The 22,500-nt window shown below is 37.0% G+C and overlaps 1 protein-coding gene across 2 annotated transcripts in view; it reads left to right on the forward strand.

The window, feature by feature from the left end:
* The window catches only part of LOC144967522 (NPC intracellular cholesterol transporter 1-like), a 77,584-nt gene that overhangs the window by 34,318 nt on the left and 20,766 nt on the right, over positions 1-22,500 (forward strand). For both annotated transcript variants that reach the window (XM_078904910.1, XM_078904901.1), the window contains exons 5-13: positions 3,540-3,613; positions 4,194-4,310; positions 6,052-6,175; positions 7,103-7,200; positions 12,981-13,101; positions 15,286-15,409; positions 17,647-17,819; positions 20,296-20,420; positions 21,067-21,193. In XM_078904910.1, coding sequence (XP_078761036.1) covers positions 3,540-3,613; positions 4,194-4,310; positions 6,052-6,175; positions 7,103-7,200; positions 12,981-13,101; positions 15,286-15,409; positions 17,647-17,819; positions 20,296-20,420; positions 21,067-21,193 — 1,083 coding nt within the window. The remainder of the gene's footprint in view (positions 1-3,539; positions 3,614-4,193; positions 4,311-6,051; positions 6,176-7,102; positions 7,201-12,980; positions 13,102-15,285; positions 15,410-17,646; positions 17,820-20,295; positions 20,421-21,066; positions 21,194-22,500) is intronic.

Genomic DNA, 22,500 nt, shown 5'->3' on the forward strand with positions numbered 1-22,500 from the left:
CACATGACACCAGCTTTTGGATCGGAAGGTCCTGGGTTTGAGCCTCGCTCGGCGCATTGTTGAATCCTTGGAAAAGGACCTTTACTCGTATTCTCTCACCGTACTCAGGTGTAAAATGAGTACCTCGCCGATAAAAGCCTTGTCTATGTCCGAAAAAAAATGTAATATCGCCTAACAGGCGTCATGTTTCGTTCTTTATGTTACGTGTTGCTGTTGTCAGTGATCCCTTGTAAAGCGCTTTGAGCACATTGAGTGGATATTGCGCAATATAAAATCTCAAGTTTGTTTTGTTTTTTATTTGGCGTGAGATGAACAGAAAGTTCATTGGCAAAAACAATATAAAAAGGAAAGATTCTCCATGCTCTTCCCTTACGTCTGAAAACGAGTACGCTAATAAAAACATCATCTCCATCGACTTTAAAATATCACTCTTCCTTTCCTTTGTACTATAATTATCACCTAGCAACCCCCCCCCCCCCCCCCCAATCCTTTCCTGCATGGGGTATTTGACCTCGCACGGTGGGCAAGGGTCACTTGCTGTGTATTCTTTTTCCATATATTATCTGTTCTCTGAGTTGCTTTATGCCTTTGTCTTGGAATGAGATTATTTGGTTTTGTCCGGGGCCCTTTCCGGAGTCCTTGGCTGAATGGGAGACAATCAAATGTAAAGCGTTAGTTTTGGGAGGTGATATGTTTTCACTTGTAAATCATCACTCTCTTATGCATTGCTTTTTGTTTTGTTTTTTGGTGGTTTTTTAAATAATGATTTGTAATAATATCGTTATATTCCTCTTGGTGGGATCCTGTGCTTGTGTTTGGATGAAACTTTTAGGTGATCACAAACTAAGTACACAGATAGCACGTTCTTAGAATTTACACCTGTTCCCTATTTGAACTAATCCCCTCTGTCTTAATTTTTCTTTTTGGCTTTCAAAATCAAATCTAGAAGTGACAAACCCTTTTTTTTTCTTTTCTTTTTATGGCGCCGAAATGAACGTAATATGTCGCAAGCGCCTATGTGGTCTAGTGGTATGACACTCGCTTTCGGATCGGAAGGTCCTGGGTTCGAGCCTCACGCTCGGCGCATAGTTGAGTCCTTGGAAAAGGCCCTTTATTCACATCCTCTCACCATACTCAGGTGTAAAATGAGTACCTGGCCGTTAACAGCGATGTCTTTGTCCGAAAAATTGTAATATCGCCTAACAGGCGTCATGTCCCGTCCTACATGTTAAATGTTGCTGTTGACCAGGGACCCCTTGTAAAGCGCTTTGAGCACATTTAGTGGATATTGCGCGATAAAAAGCTCAATTTATTATTATTTATTATTAAAACCCTCAAAAACAAACACCACCCACCTCCCCACCATTATTAACCCTCAAACTACCCCCCCCCCCCCCCCACACCCCCCCCCCCCCCCCCCCCCCCCCCCCCCCCCACCGTCTTCATTATACTTTTCACGAAGTCTTTTCATCGCTGTCTTGGATCAAAGCGCTTATTATACGATTAGGCTCAATCGATCCACAATTAACACCAATGTAAATGTAAAGAGTTCACATTAATGTAAAGAGTTCACATTATTAAGACACCATGCTAAGTAAACAGCATACGCGTGTTTCCAGCATGTATTCACTCGAAGAGATCCACCATTACAATTTATCTCTCTAGAAAAATCAATAATCAAATTAATGAACGTTTTTGTTTGTTTTGTTTTGTTTTTTGTTTTTTTTGTTATTTGTTTTTTATATATATCATTCCATAGTTAAACTTAAAATTTTCTCATAAACGCCATTGGGCAAGAACAGTTTTTCAGAAATATAAGAAACATTGAGAAAAATCAAAATGGAAAGAAAACTTTATTTTTTAATTCTTAGTCTCTTAAAGGGGCAAAGTGACTGACCGTGGTCAAAGCATCGCACTGTGATCTGGAAGGTCCTTGGTTCACACCCCGCTTCAGGCACTTTTGTTTGGGTTTTTTTCCTTGGGAAATATTTTAACCCCTTATTTGCTCACTATGGACATCGTGAATGATTCTTGTTGAAATCAGACTTTTTAAATCCTTCATGGAATCTCTTGACGACAGCGACGAATGGGGGGAATATTTAATTCTTTTTTTGTGTTTTGGCAACTCAGCACCAATGTTCTTATCTGAATAGCTCCTATTGTTTTTTATGTGATGCTGACAATGCTCTTTCAATGATAATATAATACTGTGCATTCCGTAAAATGAATCGATTTTTATTCCCGTGAACACAAAAAGTTTTAGCTTGAATACGTAGAATTGTTTATAATATTCGATAGATATTTACTCTACTTAGGAAAATATTTTAAAATAAATCTATATTTAGTATACCTTCATTAACAGTTTACAGGCAAGGACTTGTTTCACTAACAATATAATACTCGAGATTATGGTGAACTTAATAACTCTTGACTCTTTTTTTTAAATGTATCGTTTTGTTTCATTTCTAGTGGAATTGCGCACTTACTCAACCACGAGTTTCAAAAAGAATGCCGTGATTTCAAGCCATCTGTGTTTACTGCTAGCAGACCGTCTACACATATTATTCATAGTTCTATTATATACTTTAAAACTCCCATTTTACGGTCATCGCTTTTCGTTTTGTTTGTTTGTGTTCGTTTGGTTGGGTTTTTATCTTCGTTTTTGTTTTTTGTTGTTTTTTTGTTTGTTTTCTTTTGTTTTGTATTTTGTTGTTGTTGTTGTTTTATTTCTTTACATTCACGCCAAGAACATCAATCACCTTCTGTTGGCAGATGATCCTTCAAACGGGAATTAAATGTTTTTGTATTGCTTAGGAGGTTTTGTAGTTAAAATAATTTTCTCTAAAGAAACCCCGGGATGTTTATCTAGATAGACTGTATTCTTATTTTGTCGATCAGATGTCCAATCAACTCATTCAACGCCCCTTGATCTTTGATACATTCAACCTTCTATTGGTTAACTTATTTGATCATGGATCACAAGGAAAAAGCCCTAGTAGATAGATCAAGTAAACATAACATTGTTCCAGTATGTGTAAAAAATATTTGATTTCGATTGAGTCTTGCACTTAAAGAGTAAGTCAGTTGTGGTACTTTTATCAAAGTTACAAATGGGGTAGCGTGGCTCAGTGATACGGTCTTTGCTTCGTACCCGAACGGTACCTAGTTCGATTACAACAAGAGATGAGTGAGTAGGAAAGTGCCAGAAGACAATAGAGAATAAAAATTTCACTTTTCTGAATTAAAAATTCTAGTTCGATTACCCGCAGCCCTGTGTGGCCCTGAGCAAGTCACCTCACCCTAGCTCAATTTGCGGCGCTGCACTGCACTGCGGCTGACGCCTGGGTCCTTCCAGTCTTCCATTGGAAAAGACCCTAGAGACAAATTTTCCCTATGGGATGAATAAAGGGAATTTTACTTTTTTATTTTACTGATTTTTAGTATTATATCTTATACGATTTTCAATGTGAAGTGCAATCTTATCGATTCCCCCCCACCCCCCCCCCCACCCCCACCCCCCAATTTTCAACTTTCCACAGTTGTTTGACATCTATAATGAATCCACAACTATTCAAACGTCATCAGGAATCACGCTGGATACCGTCTGTGTCAAGTATGAAACTATTTTGTATACTTTCCAAAATATTCATTTATTTATTATCTTTATTTGAATAGATATTCATTCATGACAACGAGGTCAAGACTGACTAGTGCAATGGTTTTAATTGTTTGGTAATTTGAGGTGGTAATGGTAGTGAGATGATGATAATGATGATGATGATAATGATGATGATGATGACGACGATGATGATGATGATGATGATGATGATGACGACGATGACGATGACGATGATGATGATGATGACGATGACGATGATGATGACGATGACGATGCTGATGACGATGTTGATGATGACGATGATGATGATGACGATGATGATGATGATGATGATGATGATGATGATGATGATGATTATGGTGATGGCGATGGCGAAATCCATGTAGATGATGATGATGGTGATCATGATGATGATGATGACGACGACAACGACAACGACGTCGACGGCGACTCCGACCACAACTAATACTACAATAACCACGACGATGACGTAGCAATGAAAAAAAAATCACTGATTCTCAAGATATCGATATATAATTCCATACTCCCATCCAACTTTCATAATGTAATCCAGGGCAGGGACAAATTGTTTGGTCTACGGCATCCTTGAGGTATGGTCTTATAACGAGACAATCATCAACGCTCTCACAGATGCTCAGGTACTCGCGGACATTAAAGCAACCACAGTCAGGTAAGATGGGTCGTTCGATGTCAAGTTCCTGAATTTTATGCGAGATCTGTCAAGTTTCTGAGTTGTATGCGACATATCTCAAGTGTATACAACATTTCTCAAGTTCCTGAATTGTATGCGACATCTCGCTCGCTCCGTAGTAGTGTAAATCCTCTAACGGGAAAATTGATTGTGTTTTGTTTTGTATTTGTTTTTTGGGTTGTTTTTTTGTTTTTGTTTTTTTGGGGTTTTTTTTTTTTTGTTTGTTTGCTTTTTGTTTTGTTTTTTTGTTTTGTTTTGTATTTTTTTTTCTTCAAAGCATACTCTCCTCCATCCAAAGTCAATGTACCTTATGTTAAGCGTGGTCAGTGACCAAATGAGTTCCAGTGATTGTGTGTGGCGTAAGTTGCACACATATGTAATGGCTTATGATCGTATAGTGGCTTTTTTAGATTGTAATGTTATTCCTTTGTATTGTGTTTTAGATGTTAATAGTGACTAAAGAGTTCATAGGTCAATGATGATGATTGAATGTACAATATCAAGTCATTCAAATAAAAGTCCAGATTCCAAGTTTCATTTCTTACTGCTTTATTTGTTGTGATAAATTCCAAATCCAAATCAAATAGCATGGTCATAATTCATTCAGTTTCATAAATTCCAAATCCGTAAAATCAATCCAAATGTAAAGTCATTTTTACCTATGTAACCATTTTCAATATACGTGGAATCTTTCTAAGTCCGTAAAATGCAAATAAATTATGGTGAGCACGAAAGATTAAAGTGTGCAGCTCATCGTGAAATCGAAAAGAATCGAATGAAAAGGTAGAATAGAATCACTCTGTTTTGAACCCAATCGTAAACTATCCCACAATTCTTTTTGGCCACTCCTCTTACTGGTTTTGACATCCCACATTAAGATTCAAAACCTGCCTCTTTCAAGTAAGAACGAATCATACACAACTTGTATATTAAAAACAACAAGAATTTTCTCGAATATTACTATCAAACCCCGCCTCTTATGACATAAAAGTACTTTGATATATGACCGCATTTTATGTATAACAAGCAAAAAAAAAACATCTGTTGCTGATATCCGCTGAGTTTTTTACGTACCCCTGATTTGAATACGTATCCCCTGAGTTGCAACGACCGTGTTTTGTGGACACAACTGAGAATAAATGCAATCTCCTGCAGCTACCCCCATGGATCTTTCTATTATTTGCCGTGTTTTATTATCATGTTTTTATCAAAACTCTTGCGTAAATTTCTTGCATAAGCTTACTCTCTTACATGTGTAAAAACCTCCCGGCTTTTAGTCTTTAGGGATAAGGCACTTTACACACACTACCACACTCGATTAAGGCTATGAATATAGACAAGTGGCGAATATTCAACGCCAATCCACAAGACTTTTATCAGAAATATCCGAATTATCATAGCATGTTGACAGAACTAAGATTCAAAGGATTCAGTCTGTCAACAAGAATCACCCACGTTGTCCTGGTGAGCAAATGGGGGGTTGATAATCTTGCCCAAGGAAAAAAACGAAAGTTCCTGAGCGGGGCTCGAACCTGGAACTTTCTTGATCACAGTCCAGTGCAATAACCACTCGGCCATTCGCCCCCTGGCTACTTTCTAAATGAGCTGGCTAACTTCCCTTACATAGGGAGAAAAAAAAATAATAAATAAACATGAATGTTGTTGTCAATAATTTGTACACAGCGCTGAGTACTGGTTTTCTCATTTTCACTTCCTCTAGTCCCATTTACAACAAAGAAATTGATTACACCGCATATCTGGGAAAGATTACCTACAGTGGTTCTGGTGACATCATTGGAGCCAAGGCAGCTCTGATCACGTGGTGGAATGAGGGCAACGACGAGGTAGATGCCCCCCCCCCCTCTCTCTCTCTCTCTCTCTCTCTCTCTCTCTCTCTCTCTCTCTCTCTCTCTCTCTCTCTCTATCTAGCTATCTATCTCTCTCCCCCCCCCCCCCTCTGACTCTCCCCCCTCTCTATCTCTCTCTCCTTCTCTCTCCTATCTATCTATCTATCTATCTCTCTCTCTATCTAGCTATCTATCCATCTCTATCTCTCTCTATCTCCATCTAATTCTATCTATCTCTCTCTGTCTCTATCTCTACCTAGCTCTATCGATCTATTTATCTACCTTTCTCTACTATCTATCTCTCTCTCTCTCTCTCTCTCTCTCTCTCTCTCTCTCTCTCTCTCTCTCTCTCTTTCTCTCTCTCTCTCTTTCTCTCTCTATCTCTCTCTATCTCTCTCTCTATCTCTCTATTTCTCTCTTTATCTCTCTCCTCTCTCTCTCTCTCTCTCTCTATATATATATATATATATATATATATATATATATATATATATATCTTTATATTATATATATATATATGTATATAAATACTTCGCGAAGTCCCAGGTTTGAGAGTTTGTTTATTTGCCAAGATGAAGGCCATTTAAATATTGATATTTGAATGATGCGTTTTCTGGCCAAATTTTAAAATATGTGTTTTTTTTTTTCCAGAGTACGGAAAAACAGTTAAGGGAAGCTCGATGGATCTGCATCCTTTTCTATGACTTAAGAGTGATATTGTTTGATGAAGATAAGATAAGATAAGATATACGATTCATATATATATATATATATATATATATATATATATATATATATATATATATATATATATAAATGAATCACTTTGCATGGAATATTTTCATATATTATGAGCTTTACAATTTTTGTTTTTAGAAAAGGACACCCTTAAAAAATATACGTTGCTTGACTTACATTTTTCAGATGTATGATAGAACGTATAGTTGGGAGGGCAAATTTATTTCATTGGGACTGCGAGGCCATTCCAGTCTTTCGTCTGTCTACGTCATGGGTCGAAGAAGGTTGGTTTCTATATTTGATAAGATAGTATAAATGTAAAGAAATATGATCATTTATCATATGTGACATATGGCTTTATAACGGTATAATTATGTTGGGGTAAATAGATAAATATATTGATCAATTATATAGCGCGATATCCACTAAACGTGCTCAAAGCGCTTTACAAGGGGTCCCTGGCCAACAGCAACATTTAACATGTAGGACGGGACATGACGCCTGTTAAGGCGATATTACAATTTTTCGGACAGAGACAACGCTGTTAACGGCCAGGTACTCATTTTACACCTGAGTACGGTAAGAGAATGTGAGTAAAGAGCCTTTTCCAAGGACTCAACTATATGCGCCGCTCTGAAGCGGCTTGTCACATGTAATGCTCTCTCCGTGATTTCTGCAATCTTCCATTGATTTCTGGGTCATCTCATAATAGGTCGATAGGAAATACCTCGCCACTTCTGTCTTGTACCAGTCTTTTGCATTCTTAAGTTGTCAGTCCAGTCTTCTAATGACTTGTAAATTATCTCTCCGTTATGTACGATGTCTTTTTTTTTCGTTGTTGTTGTTTTACATATATAATGATTTGTACATTTGAGTGTGTTTCTCTTCGTGGGGATATGTGCTTTTGTGATACTTTTAAGTGATCTTAAACTATGTACACTAGTAGTATGCTCTTGGAATCTATACATAATCCCTATTTGATCCATTCCCTGTTGGTCTTACTTTTTCTTTATTGTTTTAATTGTAATTCTAGAACTTTTTAACTATCTCATTTTCTTTCTTTTTACTGGCGCTGAAATGACCTAAATGTGTCGCAAGCGCCGCAAAACCCTTAAAAACAAATAAAAACAACGACGTCTTGGCCTCTTGCCCCCTACCGTTCCTTTGACGATGGTTTTAGAGATGGTGGTATACCCAAGGAATTTACCCAATGGAAACCGTACGGTGCTCTTATTGGCTAATCAACCAGCGGCCTCGATGAGAAAAATATCCGCCATTGAGACGTTGGCTGGGAATCGCGTTACTATAGTAAACAAGCGCTGATCGGCCGTTCATGAAAACAAGTTGCTGCTCGCTCGTTTAACTCAAAATTATTCAAAACGATCTCTCTAAAATGATATAAATGTGACTTCTGAAGGTTTTCTTCACGGTCAAAACCACACAACATTCTATTAATGATTACGTCCGAGGCAAAAAGGAATATTGACAGGTCGACCGAGAGTTGAACTCGTGAGACGACAAACATCAATGCGAAGTGTAGCGAGAGTCAATGTATTGTTTGTCTTGTCCTATTCTATATAGAGAAAAGGATAAATAGTATAGCCTCGTGTGTGAGTGGTTGCGTGTCATAGTCTTGTTTTTAAATTGTTTCTGTTGTTTAAGTGTGTAGTGATGACTCTCTCACTCAATTTCAATGCCGAAAGAGGAATTCCCGCACACAAGAAAGGGGAATTGGGGTGGTATTTGGCATACATATTGTATAGTATCTAGTTCTAAATAGATAACTGATTAGAATTATATTATGATATATAAACACAATGCCAAATACAATTCCGAAGTTTCCTTATTTCAAATGAAGTAAAGCTCCAAAACCTAATGGTAGTGATTGTAGTACTGAGTGTTAGTGAGGTGATGTGGTGTTGGTGGTGGTTGTAGTTGTAGTAGTAATAGTGATGATGATGTGGTGGTGGTGATGATTGTAGTTGTAGTAGTAGTGGTAGTGATGATGATGTGGTGGTGGTTGTAGTAGTAGTGGTAATGGTAATGATATGGTGGTGGTGGTGGTTGTAGTAGTAGTAGTGGTCGTGATGATGATGTGGTGGTGGTGTTTGTAGTAGTAGTGGTAATGATGCGGCTATGTGGTCTAGTAGTATGACACTCGCTTCCGGATCGGAAGGTCCTGGGTTCGAGCCTCGCGCTCGGCGCATAGTTGAGTCCTTGGAAAAGGCTCTTTACTCACATTCTCTCACCGTACTCAGGTGTCAAATGAGTACCTGGCCGTTAACAGAGTTGTCTTTGTCCGAAAAATTGTAATATCGCCTAACAGGCGTCATGTCCGTCCTACATGTTAAATGTTGACCAGGGACCCCTTGTAAAGCGCTTTGAGCACATTTAGTAGATATTGCACTATATAAAGCTCAATTTAAAAAAAAATATTTCAATGATGATGATATGGTGGTGGTGGTTGCAGTAGTAGTAGTGGTAGTGATGATAATGTGGTGATGGTTGTAGTTGTAGTAGTAGTGATAGTGATGATGATGTGGTGGTGGCTGTAGTAGTAGTGGTAGTGATGATGATGTGGTTGTGGTGGTTGTAGTAGTAGTTGTAATGGTGATGATATGGTGGTAGTGGTGGTTGCAGTAGTAGTGGTAGTGATGACGATGTGGTTGTGGTGGTTGTAGTAGTAGTGGTAATGGTGATGATATGGTGGTAGTGGTGGTTGCAGTAGTAGTGGTAGTGATGACGATGTGGTTGTGGTGGTTGTAGTAGTAGTGGTAATGGTAATGATATGGTGGTAGTGGTGGTTGTAGTAGTAGTAGTGGTAGTGATGATAATGTGGTGGTGGTTGTAGTTGTAGTAGTAGTGATAGTGATGATGATGTGGTGGTGGTTGTAGTAGTAGTGGTAGTGATGATGATGTGGTTGTGGTGGTTGTAGTAGTAGTTGTAATGGTGATGATATGGTGGTAGTGGTGGTTGCAGTAGTAGTGGTAGTGATGACGATGTGGTTGTGGTGGTTGTAGTAGTAGTGGTAATGGTAATGATATGGTGGTAGTGGTGGTTGTAGTAGTAGTAGTGGTAGTGATGATAATGTGGTGGTGGTTGTAGTTGTAGTAGTAGTGATAGTGATGATGATGTGGTGGTGGCTGTAGTAGTAGTGGTAGTGATGATGATGTGGTTGTGGTGGTTGTAGTAGTAGTTGTAATGGTGATGATATGGTGGTAGTGGTGGTTGCAGTAGTAGTGGTAGTGATGACGATGTGGTTGTGGTGGTTGTAGTAGTAGTTGTAATGGTAATGATATGGTGGTAGTGGTGGTTGTAGTAGTAGTGGTAATGGTAATGATATGGTGGTGGTTGTAGTAGTAGTGGTCGTGATGACGATATGGTTGTGGTGGTTGTAGTAGTAGTGGTAGTGATGCTATTGTGGTGGTGGTTGTAGTAGTTGAGGTAGTGATGTGGTGGTGGTTGTAGTAGTAGTGGTGGTGGTGGTTGTGGTAGTAGTGGTAATGATGATGATATGGTGGTGGTGGTTGCAGTAGTAGTGGTAGTGATGACGATGTGGTTGTGGTGATTGTAGTAGTGGTAGTGATGATGATGTGCTGGTGGTGGTGTAGTAGTAGTGGTAGTGATAATGATGTGGGGCTGGTGGTTGTAGTAGTAGTGTTAGTGATGATATTGTGGTGGTGGTTGTAGTAGTAGATGATGTGGTGGTTGGAAAACACATTACAGGTTATTATAATACATGATTACACACATTCTCTAACTTCATTTTTTGACAGCTTCGTTGTGCCATAAATATACGCAACAGTTCTGAAACATTTTATTGTGGATTTTGATATTGTTTGTTGTTTTTCTTGTGTCGTTATGTTGACATAGATACCGAATGAATGGTAATTACTACATTCTCAGCCAACAGAATGGCGCTGAATGCTTTCATTGGTGGACACTTTTTAGGCTTCGTACGTATTCTCATTCGTTTAATTCTATGGGTATACCATTATTTTATTTGCCAAGGTATTTTGTTGTTTTTAATAATTCCGGCCGCAGGCATTTTGCAGACGGCCTCATTGGTCTTTTTCGGCTTAATCTATTCATACGTCGAAAACTCCACACTTCTTAAGGACATATTTGCCTTTAAACGTTCTTATTTAGCGTCCATTTTTCAAATTCAAGTTAGCCATTTTTTAATAAATATTTTGGGGCAGAGAATTTCACATTTAAAAAAACAAGTTGATATTATGAGTTATTAAATGGACTTGGTATGAGTACTGTTTTCTTTTGTGTGGAATAAGGTTATCAAATGGAATCTTTATCAGACCCGACATGACTTAAAAAGGACTTTGGCTTTTTGTATGGTGCGTCTTTCATGTAATGGCGACCAGTTTAGGCTCTCTCGCATCTCAATAACGCTTTCAGTCCTCGAGTGATTAATGAGTTTAAAATGCCTCTTCTCGTTGTTAGTTCATTTGATACTCAGATATACTCAGAAATGACACTTGGATTAATATTATTATGCGTTTAAATCAAATAAAAGATAAATTCCATTTATTCATCCCATAGGGGAAATTTGTCTCTTGGGTCTATTCCAAGGGAAGACTGTAATAACCCAGGCGTCAGCCGCAGTGCAGCGCCGCAAACTGATCTAGGGCGAGGTGAATTGCTCAAGGCCACACAGCGCAGCGGCGGGTGTTCGAACTCGGTACCTTTCGGGTACTATACGAAGCAATGACCGTGCCGCTGATCCACGCTGCCCCATTAACACAATTAGCAAGTAACACAACTAATTTTACAAATATCTTCCTCCAACAAAACGACAAATCGAAGTGCAGATTGTGTAAGTAACACAACTAATTTTACAAATATCTTCTTCCAACAAAACGACAAATCGAAGTGCAGATTGTGTAAGTAACACAAGGCACTTATGTTGGTAACAACAAGATATGAAGTGAGTAGAAAAGTGCCAGAAGACAATAGAGAATAAAAAATTTTTTCGCGGCGGTGGTGGGGTTTGAACCTGCGACCTTATTGGTACGACAACTCCGCCTGGCAGGTGAGAGCGTGGCTCTACCGTGTGAGCTATCCACGAACACAAAAATATTCGTTTCAAACCCAAAGTCATTTCTAGATCCCTCTCTCACCCACTTCTTGAGATCGCCGATTCGTTCACCACCATCGCGAAGTAATTTTGACCAGCAGTTAAGCTTAATAGCCAATATTCTCATCACAAACATATAACATAGAAACGATTGAGACATTGAGTATGCTCCGGTGTATGGGGTGAATTTTTATTCTCTATTGTCTTCTGGCACTTTTCTACTCACTTCATATCTTGTTGTTACCAACATAAGTGCCTGCTCCACTCACTTTTCTGAATTAAAAATTCACCCCATACACCGGAGCATACTCAATGTCTCAATCGTTTCTATGTTATATGTTTGTGATGAGAATATTGGCTATTAAGCTTAACTGCTGGTCAAAATTACTTCGCGATGGTGGTGAACGAATCGGCGATCTCAAGAAGTGGGTGAGAGAGGGATCTAGAAATGACTTTGGGTTTGAAACGAATATTTTTGTGTTCGTGGATAGCTCACACGGTAGAGCCACGCTCTCACCTGCCAGGCGGAGTTGTCGTACTAATAAGGTCGCAGGTTCAAACCCCACCACCGCCGCGAAAAAAATTTTTATTCTCTATTGTCTTCTGGCACTTTTCTACTCACTTCATATCTTGTAAGTAACACAACTAATTTTACTAATATCTTCTCCCAACAAAACGACAAATCGAAGTGCAGATTGTGTAAGTAACACAACTAATTTTACTAATATCTTCTTCCAACAAAACGACAAATCGAAGTATAGATTGTGTGTGTATGTGTGTGTTTGTAAATGTATTAAAAAAAGAAGAAAGAAAAATGTTTTTCTGCGCGGCATGTAGGAATATGGATAATCCATCAAACAAAACGGCCGATGTAAAAAAGACATTGCATTGTTGTCCAACGTGAATAAAGATATGAATAAATGAACAGATAAATATATAAACTAACTTCCGTATTTATTTATTATCGACAGTTGGGACGAAGAATCAGGGAAGGCCATTGATAGTGACATTCTCTCTCTGTCTATGGGATATTTACTCGTCATCGTATTCGTCATTGCTGTGTTGGGGAAATTCAATTTTATGGAACAAAGGGTGAGTTTGGTCGCAACCCAAGAGTATAGTTTTACGGATTTAACCTTTTATCGTTGCTTGTATTTTGGTTGGTTTGTTTTGATTTGTATTTTATTGTCATTTTGATTCCAAACTAGAATATGTTTTTACGCCAACATATTTTTTCGGATGACTTTTCACTTTGTTATAAATTTTAGAATCGGTCTCTGTTTTATTTGATTTTATTGTATTTGTTGTGCTTGTTTTGTTTTGTTTGTTTTTGTTTTTTGTTTTTTTGTTTTTTTTTGTTTCTTTGTTTTTTGTTTCTTTATTTTTTGTTGTTTTTGTTTTTTGTTTTGTTGTGTTTGTTTTTTGTTTGGGGGGGGGGGGGGGGGGTTTCTTTTGATTGTTTGTTTGTTTGTTTGAGTTGGGTTTTTTTTTGTTTTTTTTTTGTTGTTTTTTTTTTTTTTTTGTTGTTGTTGTTGTTGCTGAATTTTGTTTTATTCATCGGGGAGTTTTGTTATTATTTTGTTAGTTTGTTATTTTTTAGCTGTTTTTGGTTGCTGTTTTTATTGTTGTTTTGTCGCTGTTTCTTTGTTAATAATTTTTTGTTTGTTTTTGTAATTTTTGTGCCTGATTTGTTATTATTATTATTATCACTAGACCATTATTATTGTTTTTGTTTGATATAATTGTCGCTTTTCGTGTTGTTGTTGGTTTGGAAACGTGAGCTAGGGCGAGGTGACTTGCTCAAGGCTACACAACGAGGCGGGTAGTCGAACTCAGTGCCTTTTGGGTACGAAGCAAAGACCTTACCGGTGAGCTACACTGACCCCTAATTTAAGTCTTCAAGAAGAATCCAACTCAGATGATAGAGAACCCGCTTCACAAGCAACGGGCCGGTATCAATCCTGGATGCAACCGAGGTTATTTTCTGCCCAGTTCACTGTGCGGCTCTGTGGTCTTGTGGTATGGCACTAGCTTTCGGGTCGGAAGATTCTGGGTTCGAGCCTCGCTTAGCGTATAGTTGAGTCCTTGGAAAAGGCTCTTTACTCACATTCTCTCACCGTACACAGGTGGAAAATGAGTACCTGGTCGTTAACAGCCTTGTCTCTGTCCGAAAAAATTGTAATGTTAAGTGTTGCTGTTAGTCAGGAACCCCTTGTAAAGCGCTTTGAGCACGTTTAGAGGATATTGCCCTATATAAAAGCTCATTCTAAAAAGTGTTTGAATAGCTGTATCTGTAAGATCTGGCGGAAAGTAACGCGATATTGTTGGTTTGACTCTTTTGAAACTTGGATAAACTCTGGTTAAAGAGCCTCACGGCTCGGAATAATTGCTTTTATTTTTTTTTTGTTTTCTGGCTCAAAGTTTTCTTTCTCGCCCCGATATCAACACATTAAATTTATCACAGTTTTCTTGTATTAAAGGGGAGTGCCGGAATTAAAGGGACTTAAATAATGAAATGGAGGTGTAACGCAATATAATTTCAAAGATTATGTCCCTTGGAAAATATCATCATAATGTTATTCTCGTTTTGTCTTTGATATTTGACTATTTCTTTTATTTATTTTTTGTTTGTTCGTTATTTAGTGTAATGTAGATTCATGATGATGTTGATGATGATGATGATGATGATGATGATGATGATCTGATGATAGTCAATTCATATCATCATTATCACCATTATCATCATCATCATCATCATCATCATCATCATCATCATCATCATCATCATCATCATCATCATCGTCGTCGTCGTCGTCGTCGTCATCACCATCATCATCATCATCATCATCATCATCATCATCATCATCATCATCATCATCATCATCATCATCATCACCATCATCATCATCATCATCATCATCATCACCATCATCATCATCATCATCATCACCATCATCACCATCATTACCATCATCATCACCATCATCATCATCATCATCATCATCATCATCATCATCATCACCATCACCATCACCATCACCATCATCATCATCATCATCATCATCATCATCATCATCATCATCATCATCATCATCACCATCATCATCATCATCATCATCATCATCATCACCATCATCATCATCATCATCATCATTATCATCATCACCATCATCATCATCATCATAATCATCATCGTCATCATCTTCATCGTCTACCTGCAGCCTGATTGACACATAGAATGATTATCGGACTTTTTAAAACAATATCTTTCTGAAGGCCTGGATGGCGCTGGGAGGAATTATATGTGTTGGATTGTCTGCCCTTGTCTCCATTGCTTTGTCGTCAGCTCTTCAACAAATGTATACCCCAATTCAGAGCGTTCTTCCCTTCCTGTTATTAGGTGAGTTAGTTCATAGTCTTCAACAGTCGTGACGTCACTTCCCTGGTAATGGTGCATAGTAACTTAGTAACTGGTTGTAAACTATCGGAACAATGGCGGACGCTCTTATAAAATACTTCTCCGACGAGCATAAAAGTGTATCCAGAGGAGAAACGCATTATAAATCTGATCATATTTTGACTTTTATACATTCTGATCACATGACATGTGAAAAAGTTCTACTCAGCATAAAGAATAAAAAGTACCGATTTTCTTTATTTAGAACCAAGCTGCTTGTTGATGGACGGACGTGACAACTACTTCTGTGTATATAAATAGGATGTCAATTTTAAATCACAGCGTGGAGATAAATAAATCAATCAATTAATCATGGATTATATGAAAAAAAATCGACACATTTTTTAAAAATCTTTGACCCACTGCCTGATAGCGGTGTTATGCCGGGGTGATTCAAATGATGCTATAAATATAATTTATAGTTTAGTAAATCAGACTTGAGTTCAATTTAGTCTATATAGTGGAGAATTTATCTGGTCTCAAAAGTAGCCAAACAAATACTCACCTGGCCAAACACGAATAATACCATTGAAACATTCATCGGTTTTGATAAACAAAAAAAATCGACTTTACCATGAAAAAAACTTATAATTTTTTTTTAAATAATCAATAATAGAAACACGATTCTCGGTATGGCCACCTGGCAGCCTTGCTCTTAATGTGAGAATAATCAAAGTTTTTCATATTTCTTACCAATTAAAGTGTTATCTGGTTTACCCGATTGCATACCGACTTCGACGGGTTGTCACACTTCTATAGTATTAGGATTACTTCGTTTTAACATGTTTAATGCGCTTTAAATTTACAAGGATTCGTATATCATGGGGAGATCCAGAAAAAGGGTGTGCGATTTTTTTTTCAATGTTGGTACTTGAACCTAAATAAGTCAAACGAAATGGCACCAATTTGAAAATATAAAGGTGTTGACAAACCTCAAAAACATTACAGAAATTGTCCGTTCATTGAAATTGAAATGAGAAGTAAAGAAGATGCTATATAAATAGTTCTTGAAGACGACGTCCATGAATTATAATGAGTTTAGCCAAACTCTATTTACGTGTCAATGAAAACTATATACGTAATTTTGTTAGTAATACGAAGTCTCGATTTGCTAATAAAAATTCAACTGTTGTTGAGCATGTTCAGTCATCAGATTGGTGACAATATTTGGCAATGTTTTCAAATCTCTAGCCCTTGTTTTATATATCCTGTACAAGCAATACTCCACTCAACTCTGGTGTTAGTGATTAGATGGCTACTGTAACTGTCAGAGTGCTGGTAAAACAAAGAACGTCTGGGGCACGCGTGACTTGATTTGGTTTGTTTGTTTTTTTGTTTGTTTTTTTTGTTTTTGTTTTTTTGTTTTTGTTTTTTTTTTTTTTTTTTTTGTTTTGTTTTTTGGTTTGGATTTGTTTTTTGTTTTTTTTGGAGGGGGGGGGGTTTGTTCTTTTTTTTTGGGGGGGGGGGAGAGGTTGGGGTTTTTTTCTTTTTCTTTTTTACTTTTTGTATTTTTAATTTATTTATATTTATGTGTTTCCGCGTTATATTAGATCATTTAGTACCTTTTATTACCATGAATTTAGTCTTTTACCATCTGGGAGAAGCTTTTGTCAGATTAAATGTAGACCTAACAAGTATAAATCAACGTTCGTTCCATCAGCAATAAAAACTTTGAATATTTCATATGGTACAGAAAAATCAAGGATTGATTCGTTGACAGATTAACTGATTAATTTATTTAATGTAAGATTAACTGACCAATTGATAATGATGATAATTTTTGGTGTCGAATTGCCATAATTGTAACAAATTGAAAACGAAATGAATATGTTTATGTTGTGTATATCGCAACTGTGAAAGAAAGAGAGGAAGAGAGAGAGAGAGAGAGAGAGAGAGAGAGAGAGAGAGAGAGAGAGTGAATGAGAGAGAGAGAGAGAAAATAAGTAGGAGTGAAATATCTGTTCAATGTGACAGTTATCATTTAACGTTATAAAAAGTGTAACTAAATAACAAATTGCCATATTTATGGTCAATAAAGATCGATTATTATTATTATTATTATTATTATTATTATTATTATTATTATTATTATTATTATTATTATTATTATTATTATTATTATTATTATTATTATATAAACATTCATTAAAGACTGTTTTCCATTATTGTTGTCTCATCAGGTCTTGGTGTTGATGACATGTTTGTTATCATGGGATCTCTAAACAACTTGTCACCGGAAGAAAGAGAATATGACATTCCAAGAAAAGTCTCTTGTGTTTTGAAACATGCAGGGGTTTCAATCACCGTGACGTCCGTCACCGACTTTGTCGCTTTCATGATCGGAGCCACCACCGTAAGTATTGATTAAAAATAAATGAACCATATATATATATATATATATATATATATATATATATATATATATAGAGAGAGAGAGAGAGAGAGAGAGAGAGAGAGAGAGAGAGAGAGAATGCAAATTTTCACTCACATTTTTTGTGGCCGAGACGATTCGTCTCTGTGTCTTACACGTCTTCAGTCGGCGTAATCCATTGTAATGTCCGTAGAAAAGTTCTTACTCCAAACTAAAGTTGTTTCGTTGTGTAGTGGTGATTAGTGTTGATGTGTATTGTGATGTGCTCTCATTGCTTATATTATGAGTGTGTATATGTGTGTGTGTGTGTGTGTGTGTATGCGTGTAGGTGTGTTGTGTGTGGTGTGTACATGTGTGTGTGATAGTGTGGTGGAATGTGGTTGCGTGGGGAGGCAGGGGGGGGGGGAGGCGCGGGTGGGGGGGGGGGGACGGGGGGGACGGGGGGAGAGGGGGAGGAGGGGTATAATGGGGTCGGGATGGGGGGGGGGAGTTATTTGGCCTTTTGCGTTTTGAGCTTGAATTTGTTAGAGTGTCTGCACATTGTCATCAGTTCTGATCTTTTGTTTAAGGTGCTATTGTTTCTGTAGTTGTGTAATAATATCTCCAGTTTCTCTGTCAGGCATAAATTGCATTTTCTAGCACCGCATCTGTAGGGGATGCTTTGCCTGACGACCTCCCAGGTTATTATTGGTGTTTTATTTGTGTTTATTTGTTCCCAATAGTGCATTGCTAATTTGGTGCGTTTTGCTTTGCTTTCATGTGTTATGGAGGATTTGTGATTGTTGTATCGTGTTTTGAATGGGGGTTCTGTGCTGCCGATGTATTGTGCTGCGGTGTTATCAGTGGTTATGGTGGCTTTGTAGACTATGGCGCTTTTTTGGCAGATTCCTTTAATATATATATAAATATATATATATATATATATATATATATATATATATATATATATATATATATATATATATGGATGGATCAATAAAAAGTAGTCCTTCAGGGTCATTAGGCCTTTTAGCATGAAACAGACAATAGCATTTGCTTGCTACCCTTTAGGTGGGACGCTAGTCTATCGCAAAGGACTTTCCGACAGATCTAATTTACCCAGCTACCCAATCACTACTGGGTGGACAGTGGGCATCAAAAAAAAATCTCGACTGACCCAGGATTGATCTCTGTCCCTTTGTTTGTGAAGTGAATTCTCTACCAACTGAGCTAACGGGACCTCATTTATATATACAAAAACACACACATATATATATATATATATATATATATATAATATATATATATATATATATATATATATATATATATATATATCAATTGTAAGTCAAATATTTTATTTATGTATATTAACCGCTCCTTTAATAAAAAAGTTGAGAGCACTTTTATTTCGTGTTTTTTTTCTTTTATACCTTATATATATATATATATATATATATATATATATATATATATATATACTGTAACAATAAATTGCACATTACTCAATGCATGTTCTTTGAGATAAAGATTTATAAAGGGAGATACAGACGAACGCATAGAAGAAAAAAAATACACAAAAACAAAAACAAAAACAGAGACAGAGACAGAGAAATAATCCATTTTTGGTATTGGCATAATATTATGAATACTCAGTCATGCATTGTAAAGCAAAAAGGTCTCTATCAAAGGCTATGTCCCAGCTAAATTTGCATTACTATGCTACGAGTGACAACTGAGTTATTGTGCGCATATTTTTTCGAAATGGAAGCTAAAAACTATTATTTTTCCGTCAGATGATTCAAAATTAATAAATTATATTTTATTATATCATATTTCATTTAATTAAAGTGAGAAAAAAAACTATTGAAATGGCCACGCGAGAAGATTGATGTTGATAAAACGGAACAATAGTATGATGTAAAAAAAAAACTGGTTCCAGTCTCATTGGAAGTGTAAAACGACTCTCTGGTGGACTGAATATATACATTGTGTAATTGATCTTCTTGTTTCAGAGTGATGGCATCTTATTTTTTTAGTCTAAATGTATGCTTCTCGTCAATAAAGATAATTGATTCTCGTTCTTTGACGTTCCGTAATCCTAAAAATCTGCCTATACGACCTGTTACTAAAATAGTTATGCCACCTCTTGATTCAATATGTAACCTATTAGTCCTCTGAATAACTGGCTACATACACACTTCCAAGGAGATTGGAACCGAAAGAGTGGAAGGTTTGACGTCGCGACTTCTTTAGTAGGATCCAATAGTCTGATGTCACGTCCGCCCAGCAACGAGCAGTTGGTTCTAAACAAAGAAACCCGGTACTTTTTTTCCTTCATGTTGACTAGAACTTTGTCACATGTCATACGGGCGTCCGCCATTGCTCCGATAGTTTAGAACTAGTTACTAAGTTACTATGCGTCATTATGAGGGAAGTGACGTCACGACTGTTGAAGCCTATTGCCTCTCATCCCCAGATTATACCTGCCCTGAGGTCATTCTGCATCTACGCCGCCATCGGAGTCTTGGCGCTTTACCTCCTTCAGGCCATCTTTTTCACGTCCTGTTTGACCTATGACCTACGTCGGATGGATGACAACAGGTAATTTAGGGATGAGGTATCGGTTGACTAGCTCTCACATAGTTTCCCATTTGGTAAATCGTGTGCTTAGTGTCGTAAAACTGACTCCTTTACTTTTTTTTAAAAAGTTGCAAGTCCCAGGATTGAGAGTTTTTGACAAGATGAGGGTCATTTTAATCGTTTCTGGAGAGAAAATTAAATACGTGATTTTTTAGAGCGCGATAGTATTGTATGGTCAAATTTGACCGCTTGCCCAAAATTCTCGTCATTTGTTTCTCACCGCCTCAAAACGGTATCATGTCGGGTTGGTTTTAATGTTAATTGAATTCATAGAACAGTAAATAGTATAAGACAGATTGAAATTATATGTTCCAATGAGGACAATGGATTTAGTTGGGGTTATTTTAAGTATTAAAAACCAAAATCTCACATTTCTAGTCATTTTAACTTAAAATCGGTTTCTTAGCAACTGAATCGACCCGACATAATCTGTTTAGACGGGATGGGTCACATTTTCACTGGACATGATACCAGATTGAGATGTTAGGACACATATTCATAATTATAGTCTAAACAACAACCAAAAAAAAAATACATATTTGGTAACAACGATAAGTGCACAAGTAAATAATTACAATCTAAGTCCTCGCACCTATTTATTTTCTAGAGACGCCTGTTGTTTCATAATCAAGCATGGAGAAAACTATCGTCCAAATTCCTGTAGCCAAAAGACATTCATCCCGTGGGTCTTCAAGAAGGGCTTGGCCCCCCTGGCCACAAAATTGCCATACAAAGTAAGTACAAATATGATACCAATTATTACATTCATTCACCTCAACTTCCTGACTTGCTGTCAATTAAGAAATTTGAAAGATTAATTTTGTCAAATTTAGAGTTGTCAGATTGATGTATTCATCAATTGATATTTGTGACCCACGGCCCCAAATCGGTAATTTATGTTCTAAACCGCACAATGCGTTCAATATGATTTGGTTAACTGAAAGTGGGAAAATAAAGCAGAAATAACTAAACGTGTGAGGAAGGCCGAGTTTCCTTAAACAGGCAAATAAATCAGCTATTACTCAGGAAACACTAAAATAAAATTTTCAAATAAAGCAACAAAAAAACCCTTGGCGTCATCATTGATAAAGATCTTTCCATGACAAGCCATAATGTGAATAACACCATACAATCTATGTAAATAGAAATGAAAAAAAAGGCAAAATTCGCCATTTAATACCAAAAAAGATGGCAGAACTTTTGATTAATTCCTTTGTTTTATCCAAATTGGACTATTGTAACTCCCTCTGGGCGAATTTAGCTAAAGACAAAATGAGTAAACTTCAGGTTGCTCAAAATAACGCTGTCAGAGTCGTACGAAATATTATTTTAAAAACCCGTCGGCAACTCTCATTCTCCGTGAGTCACATTGACTTCCTGTCACATTGGCTTCCTGTGTAGAAATGAGTTGCCTATAAGATTTGTACTACTTATAAGTAGTAGTAGTAGTAGTAGTAGTAGTAGTAGTAGTAGTAGTAGTGTTAAACAATGAAGACGTAATGTTTCGTGCTTTCTTTGTTAATGACGTCACTACTCTGCCATTGTCAATGGGTGAGAATATTAATATAGGGTATGGAGAAGTACCAAATGAAAACAAGAGAAATTTTATTTTTATTTCTATTCTCTGTTTTCATCGGGCGCTTCTCCATAACTTTTATTTCTCATCATTATTAACACAAGACACCGTTCCACACTTTTTCTGAATTTCATTGCCAATAGCTGGCGTTTACTATGTTCACATATCATAACCACAAGGTAAAAGTGTACCTCAATATATTCATTATTCCCTTTGACATTATCTTTCATTACTACTACCTGTTGATGTAAAACACATGTGTAAAAATAGAAGCAAATTGATTATTTCATATTTTATCAATTTTGTGCGGCTTTATGATCTAGTGGTATGACACTCGCTTTCGGATCGGAAGGTCCCGGGTTCGAGCCTGGCTCGGCGCATAGTTGAGTCCTTGGAAAAATAACTACTCACATTATCTCATCGTACTCAGGTGTAAAATTAGTACCAGGCGTTAACAGCGTTGTC

The sequence above is a fragment of the Berghia stephanieae genome, chromosome 1 (assembly GCF_034508935.2).
Source record: "Berghia stephanieae isolate SIO BIC M18660-M18661 chromosome 1, UCSD_Bste_1.3, whole genome shotgun sequence".
In the NCBI taxonomy this organism is placed as follows: domain Eukaryota; kingdom Metazoa; phylum Mollusca; class Gastropoda; order Nudibranchia; family Aeolidiidae; genus Berghia; species Berghia stephanieae.